Consider the following 13,551-nt stretch of genomic DNA (forward strand, 5'->3'; position numbering starts at 1 on the left):
ATTTTATTAAAAACAACTTGTACAATGTCAAGCTTTTTGAAATATTATAAATTAAACAATAATATTAAATTAGTTGAACTTTGTCGTTGCTTATCTGTTTTTTTTTTCAATAAAGTTTTTTAATAAAATTGAATAAATATTATATTTCAGCTTTAGTTAGATCTATATATTAGTGATGTTTTGGGTTAGATATTAGACGACAAAAATATAATTTAAAAATTTAACTTCATCATGTACACTTGAAAAACAGTTTTTGTAGGTCTTTTAATTTGTAAAATTCAAAAAACAACTAGATTGGAGACTAAATATTTTTAGTCACTAAAAACTTGATAATATAAAAATAAAATAGTAACAAAATAGACAAATATATCGTATATAAAAATAATAATCTTTATTAAGTAGGAAAAACAAATTAGTAAAAATACATTTATCACAGAAGTTAAATTAAATTAAGGCAACAAAAAATGAAACTTGAGGTTGGCACTAGTGATACTAAGATTAAAGAAATATATATCAAAAGAAAATATTTTGTAAACTTAAAAAAAAACTAAGTTTAAAGATTATATGTACTTCAGTGATATTTTTTTACTATTTTACTAATCAAAACATAGCTTTTAACACTAAAAATTAACAAAAAACAATCTTTTTTTTACTATTGAATACATAAATTTTTTATTTCAAAATAATAGTTATAACAATAAGCATTTAAAACTTTTTATAATAAAATTGCTATCACTTATTAAAACACTTTATAATTACTTTCATAAAGTGTATAGTTATGAGATTTCTGAATTATATATCTTTTACAAGACAATAAAAGTTGTTTACAGCTAAATTTAAAACTGATAACAGTTTTCATTAATTAGTAACTAAAGTTATAGTAGGTTAAATTTTTTTAATCATTGTTTTTTTAGTTTAATACTAGTTTAAAATAAAAACCTAACGTGTGCATGATGTACTAAAACAGGGATCGGCAAACTGCGGCCCACGAGCTAGTACTTAAAAACTAATAACATATATTTATAAAACAATGACACGTTATTTCTGCGATAAAAACGTACATTAAGCTCTTAATTTAACAAATACTTTTTCTAGAGCTTCATTGTTGCATGTTTTGTCATATTTGTTGTTTAAAAAAATATTCATAATTTATTATTACAATTTTTTTAACAACCACGGTTTGCTAAAGACTTATTTTCTATAAAAGTTGGCCCTTTATTTATAAAATGCTGCCGATCCCTTTTTTAAAAACTTAAAATAAAGGTTTATTCAACGTTATACTCTGTATCTTTAATACCAATAGTTTTTCAAAAACACTATTTATTCATTAATGTATAACAATTTTAAAGCTCTTTACAAAAATAATGTTTACTTTTATATACTGTGTTCCTTTGTGCACTTATTAAAAGAATTATAATTTTTTTGAAGAATTTGATAAATCAACTTGAGTTTTTAACGCTGACACGTCAGATTGAAGTAGTTGTAGGTGTTTCTCCATTTGCAATACTTCTTTTTCTTTAGTTGTTAACTGTGAAATATCACGCATGTTTTAAATTTAATTTTAAATATCATTATTTTGTTAACTTAAAATAAGTAGTTAATCTTTTCTGAGGTACATATGCTATAAATTTAGTTTCAACATCAATATTCATAATTTTGCAGTAAAAATGAGTTAAAAGCTTGAATTGTAAATTTGTCTGTTTAAAGGAAAAATTATTTTTAATGTTAAGATGAGTTTATCTATTTGTGTACAGCTAATTTGACTTTTTATAAAATAAAATGTTAAAAAAAGGTAAGTAACGTATATTTTGCCTAAAGTAATTATTATGATTTATAAACCTTAAGGCTTTTAGATACTAAAATTGTTTTCTAGTAAACGATTTGAGCAAAACAATTTCTAAAATATACAATAACTAAAACTTTTACACCCTTTTTATTTTAAACTACAAATAATTCTTTGATTTAAATTAATAACATATGCATATTTACCATGCTGAATATATGTCAATTGCAGCAAAAGATAATAAATAACTAATTAATATAAGACAACATTTAATAAAAATCTGTCTACATATTTACAGTTTACATATACACGTTTCACCATGTATTTATTTTATCAATTTATTTCAATACATACTTTTTCTTACTTTTACTAAACCATCTATCTGTTTTATTTTTTAATAATGTTTTAAATGTTTCAAAGGCTGTATTCAAGCAACATAAAATTCGTGCACTTTTTTTTTATCATATAAAAGAAGCAGAAACTATTTTTTACTATCGGATTGACCAAGAGAGTTACATTTTCTAGTCTTTAGAATAATTTTATTACATTTTATTTATTTTGAGGTAAATTAATTATCTAAAATAAGTTTGAAATAAAATTAATATAATAGAATATGTCTATAAAATTGAATATCAACACAACTGCATAGACCTCAAATAATTTAGATGTATACGTAGATTATTATTACATTTTTCTTTGTGCGTAAGCTTTAATTTATTAAATATGTTAGCAACTTTTCTAACATGAATCCTTGCTGATTATTTCAATTAAACTTATGCTTTTTATATGAAAACTTACTGTAGTGTAGGCAGTTTATAATTTATTTCGTTTTAAAGCTTATGAACTTTTATCATTATTATTAAAATTTCTATACGCTTGCATTTTTAATAAGAAAACTGATTTTTACACAGAACTATTATTATTTAAAGTACTTATTTATCTGTAGAACTACATTATTAGTCTGACATAGAAGAATCTTGGAAGTTTTAATAAATAAAGTACTTTAAAAATTGTTGTTTAAATTAATACTTATTTTAAAGGTTTATATTATAAGTTTAAACAGATATTTCTAATAAAACTATTTTGTGAACTTAGGTTTTACAAACTTGTTTCTGAAGCTGAGAAATATGTTCAGTCAGTAGAATTTTGTCTCTTCGTAAAGTAGCGTTTTCTTCATCTAACTGTAAAATTCTTTCTTCTGATTGGCTAAATAATCCTTTACTTCTTTCGTTCATCAAGTTGTTAGACGACAGTGCTTCTTCAGCTTGCATTAACTTTGAAAATCAGAATATATATAAAATATTTAATATTTTTAAGCATTTATTTTTAAAAGGTTATTTATAAGGAAAAGATAACTTTTGAGTATCTAATTCACGTTTAACTTTTGAATATGTAGTTTGGTGTTACAATAGCTAAAATAGGAATCTTACTTTGCTTTCTAGATCAATAAACTTTTGTCTTTCATTTTCAAGTAGCTCTTGATATTTTTTGCTTTCTAAAGACAAAATTTCTTCTTGATTTCTTAGCCTAGTAATCTACATTAAAAAAAAAACATCATACAATTTTCTAAAGCAGTTAACCTAGATTAGTTCTTTTTAATTTTAATCGTAATTAAAATCATCTTTTGATGTACAAAGACAGATGTATATAAAATTAAATATAAAAGTTGTCTGGAAGTCTATGGCTAATTAGCTTTATAATAAATTGTACAAATAAGAAGAGAGTTTTTTTTACAAAAAAGTTTGTATCACAACCTTATACATCAACTTAAATACATATTTTAGAAATAATCACAATGTAGTGTATTAGTTACTTAAGATTGTGTATAAAAAAGCTATTTTTTTTAGATAATATTTATTAAGAGTACTCAAACTTTAGAATATGCGAGTGCTTTTTTGGAAGTTTTTAGTATTAACAATTATGCTGGTGTTATTGCAAATATTTTTTATTGTTTTTTGAGTTTACATGTGCAATATGTACTTTGGTTTTTAAAATATGCTTTTAAGTGAAGTAAGAGATTTAAAAGTTCTCAAAGTTTTTATATTTTTAATTAAACAAAGTTTCACTATTTTAAATGAAAAACTTTTATGTCAGTTATACCTGTGAGGAATTGTTCAGAGCTTGCAACTCGCGTTCGTTTTTCAATAAAGTTTCATGATCAATTTTTCTGGACAAGTCAAGTAATTGTGTTTGCAACGAGATGTTTTCATTCGCAATCCTTTGCAAATTTTCAGTCATCTGTTTTGTTTTAAATAAAATTTTGTGACTCTAAGAATCTAAAAGAGTTGAAGATAAACATTTGTTTTTTTGTTAAACAAAAATGTTTTAGTTAGAGATTACTAAAAATACTAATGTATTTTTGAAATTTTAAAGCAAATTAAATTTAGTCTAAAACTTTGAAATTTAGGTAATTTTTATCTACAATTGAGTGTTATATATATATTTTTATTAGAGTATTTATAAGTTGTAATAAGATTTTTTCTTGTTATATTGATTACTCTTCTGTTTAAATATATCATTTAAAACTTTCTATACTTATTAATTTTTCTTATATTATCATAATGTCCAACAGCAACAATCTAAAATAAAAAAATAAAGTAGACTTTTAGTGTTTATTAACTTACTTTTTCTTTTCCAATACGATGCTGACTAGACTTGAACTCACTTTGACGCAGTTCATCTCGTAAACTTTCAATTTCGTTCTTTTTACAAAATTGTTTATATAACCATGTAATAATTAAATAACCATGCATTATAAAAATAACCATGCATTTTAATAATTAAGTTAAAAAAAAAGAATAAAAAACGTAGCTACAAGCTTTTTAAACTTAATTTTACATTTGGTTTTAAGTATAAATTTGCACAAATAAAAGTAAATTTAAACAAATAATGAATTTATATATTACTGAATAACCTTTAGATCTCTAACAATTTTGTCTTGCACTGCCAGTATGCCTCTGTTATGTTTTTCTTCTAGTAAGTGCATTTCACTTTGCTTCTGAAGAAGTTCTTGACGTTTCTCATCTAACAAAACGCTCGTTTGATTGTGCTGACTTGTCTTTTGGCTAAGCTGGAATCATTACTAAATTAAAAAATTCAAAGCTTTTGAATTTTAACACTGAACTAACTTATTAGTAATATTAGTTAAAATAGTTTGAGGTTTTAATGGTTTACTTTTAAAAATATTTTGTTATAAATTAGTATTATTATTGCAGCATTATAGTTATATATTCATATTATTTAATTAGTGTATTTTGCTACATCTTTAATCTAGAAATCTAGAACAGGGTTTCCAAAACTGGGCCAAGTGCCCCCCTTGGGTGCCATTACAGAAGTTTAGGAGGCCATGAACAGTAAAGAGGCTAAGGGGGGGGGGGAGGGCAATAAGCAGTAAAGGAGCCGCAGTGGGCCATGAGGTCATAGTTTGAAACTTACAGTATATATTCTGGAGTTGATAATGAAGAGCAAAAATAAAAGGTCTTAGGTGTTTTAAATGGTAGTTTTGAAACTTATACTAGATATAATGGAAAAATTTAAGAAATTTAGAAGGCCACAAGCCGTAAAAAGTTAAGCCACAAGGCTATAATTTGAAACTTAGACTAGATATTCTGGAGTTAATATCAAAAAGCAAAAAAAAAAGGTTTAGGCGTTTTTAATGGTAGTTTACAGAGAAATATTTTTGGAGGGGGCCATAGCTTTTTTAAAAGGAGCCTTTTCAAAAAAAGTCTGGGAAACCCTGATCTAAAAAAAAATCATTAAATTTCATAAGCACTTATCTTTTTTTGCTAACTGTTTACTTTTTTGTTTAAAATAAAAAAAACACTTAAGTTGCTAAAAAAACTAGAACTAAGTTGAAATTTAAGCCTATGTAACTTTTTATTTAGAAAATAATAAACACAAAAAATACTATATTAGAGCTATTGTACACATTAACTATTTTTAAGCATCAAACATTTCTAGAAACTTTATAGTGTTTAAAGTTTATTTTTCTAAGGCCTAGTTTTTAATAGAATTACTTGTGACTGAAGCAAACTGTTTTGATGTCGTTGGTGTCTTGCATCTTGTAGAGCTTGTTGATGCTGTTGAGACAATCCAACAATTTCACTGTCTTTTCTAGCTATATCTGTATCTGCTATCTCTTTCATCTTTTTCAACTCAACTACTTGCTGTGTTAGATTTAGGCGCTCTCTCGCTAATGTTCCTGTAAAAAATAAAAAAAAAATTACATTTTTTAGTTTTTGGTTTTTGTAATAAAAAATAAAACTATAGTTTTTGCATATAAAATTACCAAACATAATATTATGGTACATAAAAATAAAAAGTTAAAGTTAAGTTAAAAGTTACATTTTAAGAGATAATATTTTAACTGAAAAAGTAAAATAGGCATACTTTAAAATGTAGTATCGCTTTTGAAAACATCGTATAAGACAACATTTCGTATCTTTGTACATTTAGATAAGACAAAACTGTAATATCATCTAAAACGGTTCCTAAATAACTCAACTATACGATTACTTAATTTTAAAAGTACTTTATAAAAGTTATAAGGTAACCATTAATAATAGATATAGTTATTACAGTTTAAAGAAAAGTCAAAAAAATTATATAATACCCAAAATATTTGGTTGTTAGTAGAGTTGAAGTGTTTTAAGCTAATTGAAAATTACTTAAAAACACTTCCAAAACTTTAAGTGTTTGATTATAGCGTAATGTATTGTAAAAATACGATATTAACTAAAAAACGATACGTCGACAAATTCTTCTTAAATAATAGGTAAATTTCAGACTAACATGAAGCGTTAGTATAAGAAATCTGGTACATTTGTTTGATTTTTAAATTTTAGTAATTACTCTACTAAGGTTTAAAAGTATACCCTCACCTTCTCTTAACTATTAACTCATAACTCGAATCCTACACACGAAGTATCTAATATAAAAGAAATAACATTAAATTACAATGCATACTCTTTTAAACTTAAATTTTGAGTTGATCTACAACTTGTAAACATAATTCGAAACTCTATGTAAAGGTGATGATTTGTGAGAGAGGTTACTGCGTAAAATAGTGAAGAAATGTTTAAAAAAGTGGCTAATATAAATCTAATTTGACCAAAAAGTCGTTTTGATGTTTCTATAGAATTTAATAAGAAAAAAGAATTAGATATATTTTAAAATTGAGATCCGGCCAGATCAGATTCTAGATTAGAAAACTTACAGTTTTCAATATTATGAATGCTAAATTTTATCATTTAAAATTTTAGTACTTAAACTAGTTTAGTACATTATATTTCACAACTAAACAGAGATAGATAAATATGTAGTGATGTAGTATTTTTAATTTAGTCAAGTATTTGTAGAAAACAGGATATACTAGAGAAAGATTTTTTGATGTAAGTATAAAAATCTTATCAATTTTTAAAAACATAGAAAAAAAAAAGTTCGTGTGTTATAAATGTAAGTGATTATGAATTGAGCATTATGCTATTATTGAGCATTTTAAAGCATAATGGCGAAGGAGTCCTAACGATGGCTATGAAAACTCTATAACTTTAACGTTGCAAGATCGAAACCCATGGCCGAAACATATGCAAAAAAAAAAAAAATGCACTAAAGTGCAAATTGTAAACTTACACTTTGCTTAAAATTAAATACTTTTAAATTTCTTAAGCAGGGTTTCCAAAACTTATTTACATTATTGTCCCTTGGCATAACTAAAAGACAAATCCTCTCCTTTATTAGTTATTGCCTTTCACCAGCTAGTTACCTAATGAAAATTGATGAAATACATTCGCAAAAAAAGAAATTTTAGTTATATATTTAGTAAAGGTAAAAAAAAACTCTTATGTTTAATACTTATTTGTACCCTAACTACTTAATGCTCCCGATAGCTAAAAGCATCCCTAAGAGTGACTATTTGGAAAACAGTGTTCTGAAGCAACAAGAAAAAATATATGTAAACCTTTACAACATTGTTCATTTAATATTTGTTAAAATTATCTGATACTGTGGATTTTTCTGTGTTTGATTGTTTACTTATAACTTGTATCTTATTCGGAATTTCTGTTATAAAAGTCTGTTATAACTTTTAATTTATAATTTAAGTTTTAATTTATAAAATAGTATACGTAGCTACAAAAGAATAAACAACCATCTAAAACAGCAATTTCGTTATTTGCACGAAACTTTTCATTTTTTAGCATTGAAATTGTAGCGTCTTTTCTCGTAATTTCTAGTTTCATGCCATCAATATCAACCTGCAGCTCCTGAAATTTTTGGCTAAAATTATTTATAGTTTTTATTTATTTAAACTACTGTTTTCCTAATTTTTCAAAGCTTACGCAGCTAAACTTCTAGGATTAATTTTTACTGAGGCTGTACAAAATAATTAATATTTAAAAGTCCAAGTGTAGACCAACTATGTTGTTTTAAGGCTATTTGCATAAATGGCATGCATAGTATGTTTTTTATTGAATAGTGTATTTTATCTCCCTAAAATATATAACAACGTTTTATGTTTTGTAAATAATGAAAAATGAAAACTTCTGTTCCGAAGAAAAAAGCAATACTCTCTTCTTTTTACAAAAAATGGACATGTTCGAAAAAAACTGGTCGAGTTTGAAAATTTAATTGTACTGGTAAGATTATTGAGTTGTATCCGGTAAATATGAAAAACCGTTTTGTTTGAAAATATATAAACTATATATAAAATCTTTCACAAAACTTTAATTAATATAGCTTGGGAATAGTTTAAGTTCTTAGCGTTTTATACTATTTTTCTAAATTTTTATATGCATATATTTTTTTCAGCTTTCATTTACAGTTTTATCTTAATTTACACTTTTTTACTTTTTTTTTTGATAAGCTTCCTAGGTACGTACTGCCCGTATGGTAGGCACTTCTTAGCCGAAAAACGCTGTGTTTGAAATGCAATTTTTAAAAGTAAAAATATAAAAGTATTACATTCAAAAAAAATATACTGTAATAAATTAAAACTGAAGGAACGGGAAAATAAGTAAAGAAACTACAAATTGTATATAGAATCCAATAACTAAAACATACTACAGTTTATTTATTTAACGAAAATAACAAACAGTTCAATTTAAGCTTTTATACACTATGATTAAGACTAAGTAAAAAGACACTTACAAATTAAAAAAATTAGATAAAAGAAAACAATGTACAGTGGAACTAAAATTTACATACCTAATAATTAAAACACAAATGTGAAAAGCGTGAAAAAAAAAGCTATTTTAATGAAAATAAAGAACTTTTGCTATTGAGACTTATTTAGAACTAGATACTTTTAAAAACATGTCGTTTGGATTTAGCAGACTTTTGTTGCTGTCTAGTTCTTTTCAAAATATTTCAAAATATTTTTAAAGCTGATTTTGAACTGTTCTACCCTATTTTATCATTTACTGTTGCGTTTTTTACCAAGATAATTAGCTAACATGCAAAAATTGTTAAAAAAAGTAAGCAGGAGTAAAATTTAAAACCCTAAACTAGCTTTTTTAAATAAACACAATTTTATCATGATCAATGTTTTCATAAATTTTTATTTATTTAAAATCAGTAGTTAACTATATGTACTATATATGTTTAAAAGGTACAAGGAAGTAGTATTAGATAGATAAAAAACTGTTTGCGTTGAATAAAAGTTTACACTTAAAAATAGATACTTACATATGAAAACATTTATAAAAAAATACTCAAGACTTCAAATACACTTTCAAAAATATGTTTAGTTTAAGTTGAAAGTTTTTGTTTTGACATATTTGGCTTTAATAATCATTTGTAACTTTAGCAGTTTTTAACATGTTTATTCAACACTGTGTTCAAAGTGCGTACCCAGGTGACAGGTCACTGTATTTATAAAGAAGAACAACCCTTACTACAAAAAAATGCACTAGTATTGTAAAAACACTTATTTTTAAGAAGCGTAGGTTTTATTTAATGTAGAAGTATACCAACTTAGATATCTAAAGTCCCTTTTATTACGAAGAAATTGATTTAAGAGTACTAAATGAATTAATTTTTGGTCTCGATATTGACTTTTTCGGACAGCTAAATATTACAACATTAAATAAGTGTTGAGGTAAAAAACTAATCGAAAAATTTTTAATTAATAGTTCAGGATTTTTTACGATTCCATCTTTATAAGAGAATATTAATTTAACAAACTTTAATTTTAAGCATCATTTTTTCAGCTTCTTTAGTTAGTTTCGGTTGGATATCTGTAGCTTGTTTAGCCTTTCCTCTTAAAAAGTCACTTTCAAGCTCTAACAAATGGACTTGCTTCTGTAAATTTCTAATGTATTCTGTTTCTACTTCTTTAATGCTGCTGCTTTTCCTATAAATGAGATAAATGTTTTATTACTTTCACAAAGCTAAAAGGTACTTATAACAAAGGTAAGTTATAGTTGTAGACTTATACATTTTTAAGCTTGTAGAAAACTCTACAATAAAATTTTAGTTAAATTTTACAAAAATGAAAACATACTCAATTTATAGTATGTAAATTTTAGTTTTTAAAGCATTTAGTATAAACATTACAACTTTAATGAGATTTAAATAACTTAAAACTTCTAAGCAGCTCTTTTTACTTTGAAAAATAAAGTATAGAATATTTACTTGAAGTATGTACATAAAACGGGTAGGTGTCAAATATGTACGAAGAGACACATTTACAAGAAGGGTCACTTTTGCACGAAGGCGCATTTTTTCACGTAGACACTTTTGCACAGATTAATTTTTTTAATTTATTGTTTTTACCATCACTGTTACTCTTAACCCTTACCCTCGGTCAAAAATTTTTTTTTTATTAACTTACTTTATATTTTTTATTTTTTTAGATTATAATTAATACATTTTTTTAGTTATTTTTCAACTTTTTATTTTTACTATCACTGACCCTTACTCTCGGTCGGTAATTTAATTTTTTTCCTTTTGTATTTTTTATTAATTTATCTATATATATATATATATTTCTAATATTTTCATTTATTTAGTTTTTTTACTCTTGTGCAAAAGTGACCTCTCGTCCAAAAGTGACTCTTCGTACATATTTGACCCGTTTCCACATAAAATAAAGCATTTGAAACTTACTCCCAGATAAAAACAAACACAAGAACCCCTTTATTACGGGGTCTTGTACTTTTTTACTAAGACAGCAATTTTAAATTGAAAATATCAGATTTAATGGAGTAATGCACACATAAGAATAAATTTAAGATCTACTGTAAAACTGTAAAGTGAAAAAACACGATTAAGAATTTTTTATTAAAATTACTTGTTTTCAATGTGTGTTTTGTTCAAAATTCATACATTAATCCATTTTATGTCATGCTAATAATTTACTATTATATTTTAACACTAGATTAGTTACCATTGTTATACTTAAACTTGAAGTAACTTAAAGTTTATATTCTTTATATATAAAATGTTAATGTTTAATTAACTACCCAATGTTAATGTTTAATTATAGCAAACAAATCAGTTTTAATTTAAGGTATACTAAGTTTTAAATACGTTGTACTTTTACAATTGTTAACTTATTATTTTTTGTTTTATTAAAACTTTAGAAGGACAAATAATGACCCACCGAAACCGGGTAATACCTAAAACATTAAAAATTGTACTGTTTTTCTATATAACATGTTAGATCTTAAAAATCTAATTCTTTAAAGAAATATAGTGTATGTAATTAATAAAACAACATAAACACGACAAAATTTATAGTAAACAATAATTTGATAGAAATAGTACACAAAGTTAGTAGGTTGTCGTAACAAAACTAGTTGCAGTTTTGATTATATTTTGAAAGGTTAAAAAAAATCTGCTTACCCTTTTGTGAAAGCTGGAGAAAACTTTTTGCTTGAAATTTTTGTAAAACTTTTTTCCTTCGACATTTTGGTGTTATATTTAGTTTATCTTTTTAAAATCTAAACTAAAAAATATTATCTAAAGTAAAAAACTAAAACAATATACTCTAAACTAGTTTCCGTTAGCCTGGGATGCTCCTGAAAAAAAGGAAGTATTTACTGAGAACTTTCTTGGATCAGAAATTTTACATTCGTTGTTTGTATTAATTGTTGTGAAATTGAAATTAGTTGTTAGTCATAAAAAGTGCTCACACAAGTAACATTTGTTTAGGTTCTGAATATGCTGAAACAATTTAAACCAGTTAGTTCTACAAAAACATTTTTGGAAGAAAAAATTCACAATAAAATAAGAAAGGAACACCAAATCTGGTATTACTCAAACGTTCAACAAAGTTAATATTTATACATAAAAAAATAAATGATTTAATACTATATGAATAAATTATAATAAGCATAGTCTATCGAAATCCAGCTCTAAGCTGGTTATTGTAACTTTATATGTTTTGTGTTTTAATTAGAAGTTTTTCTAAATATTTTTGTAAGTTTAGTGTTAGATAATTTAATTTATAACAAGAAATAATAACATTATCATATATACTAATTGAAAAAAAAAATCATGATAAACTATTTCGACTATATCATGATAAACAAACGCTACAACAAAACAGTAATATACTTTAATTTATTATGCAATTTTTTAAACCATCAAAGTACTCTATTTCGAAACAAGTAAAGTCTGGGCTGTGTGGTCACTGTTTAAAAGCCTAGAGCCGTCTTTGTACTCTTGGTATAAATTATATTTTACTTTGCAGTATGTATTTGTTATTGATCATACTACCAGAAAACAAACTGAACTTATTGTGGCTGTTTAATCAGGGTTGTTGTTTTTTGTTTCATTTATTATAAAACTTAAAACTGAGTTTTTCCTAAAATGAGTTAAGGAAAAATGATAAAATAAGTTTAAAACTAATAATTTGGGCAACTTTAATTGGTATTAAAATAAAGTAAAAAAAGTAAAACTAATTTGTCCACTGATGATTTTATTATAATTTCGAAAGAATAGTTAAAAACTAAACTTCTACTTGACCTCAATTTCTTAAATTAACTGTAATGCTTAACTCTTTGTAAAAAATTTAAAAGCTTTCTTAAAGTGTGATACAATTATTTTTCATTATTTAAGTGTTATTGTATGCAATACAAGGACAGTTGTTAAAACTTAGCGCCTTAGCAAACCAAACAAGTTAAACAACAATCAAGCGTCCATGTTATCATGGATACATTAAGGAGAAAAGTAAATGCCAAAATGGTCTTTACGTCTTAAGTTTTAATGTAGTTAGTGACTTTACTTAATTTTTGCACTTTAAAAACATAAAATTTAATAAGATAATAAAATTAATTTTCTGTTTTGTTAAGCTTCAATTACTTTATTAGTACTTTGTTATACAACTTTATTATTAATTGAACTTGTTTTATACTTTCGAAGTATAAAAGTATACACATTTTTTTAAATAATATTTTGTGAAACTTAAAAACAAATAAAAAAAATTAAAAAATTAGAGTAGTTGATGGTTAATTTATTTTAAAGCCATAGCGCAAAAGTTTTAAAATAAAAATTAGTAACGTTCATATTACTATTATTTGAAAGTTTTACTTCTATTTATTAAAACATTTATGATAACAACCTTATATAACATTGTTTTTAAATATTATTGCTGAAATAGTTTACTTTTTTTTTCAAAAAAATAGTTATAAATTAGAAATATATATTTTAGGCACATTATTGTAAGTTTGAAATACAATTTTTTCAATAACTAATAATCTAAATAAAGATGTGCAAATTAAATATTTTATTTACAACCAGGTTTCGGTGACAAAAAATTGCGACCT

General features: G+C 24.4%; 1 protein-coding gene across 1 annotated transcript; it reads right to left on the reverse strand.

Annotated features, from left to right (window-relative positions):
• Positions 1 to 1,055: 1,055 nt before the first annotated feature.
• Positions 1,056 to 11,731, reverse strand: LOC145834368 (uncharacterized). The gene is made up of 10 exons (XM_082941782.1): positions 11,627 to 11,731; positions 9,965 to 10,133; positions 7,932 to 8,046; positions 5,800 to 5,984; positions 4,698 to 4,853; positions 4,408 to 4,485; positions 3,884 to 4,021; positions 3,214 to 3,318; positions 2,890 to 3,057; positions 1,056 to 1,528 (listed from the first exon to the last, which is right to left on the reverse strand). The coding sequence occupies exons 1-10, from the start codon at positions 11,689 to 11,691 to the stop codon at positions 1,412 to 1,414; spliced, it is 1,296 nt and encodes a 431-aa protein (XP_082797908.1). The 5' UTR covers positions 11,692 to 11,731; the 3' UTR covers positions 1,056 to 1,411.
• Between the last annotated feature and the right edge of the window lie 1,820 nt (positions 11,732 to 13,551).

Source organism: Thalia democratica, chromosome 4, assembly GCF_965202585.1.
Source record: "Thalia democratica chromosome 4, ktThaDemo2.hap1.1, whole genome shotgun sequence".
Classification (NCBI taxonomy): domain Eukaryota; kingdom Metazoa; phylum Chordata; class Thaliacea; order Salpida; family Salpidae; genus Thalia; species Thalia democratica.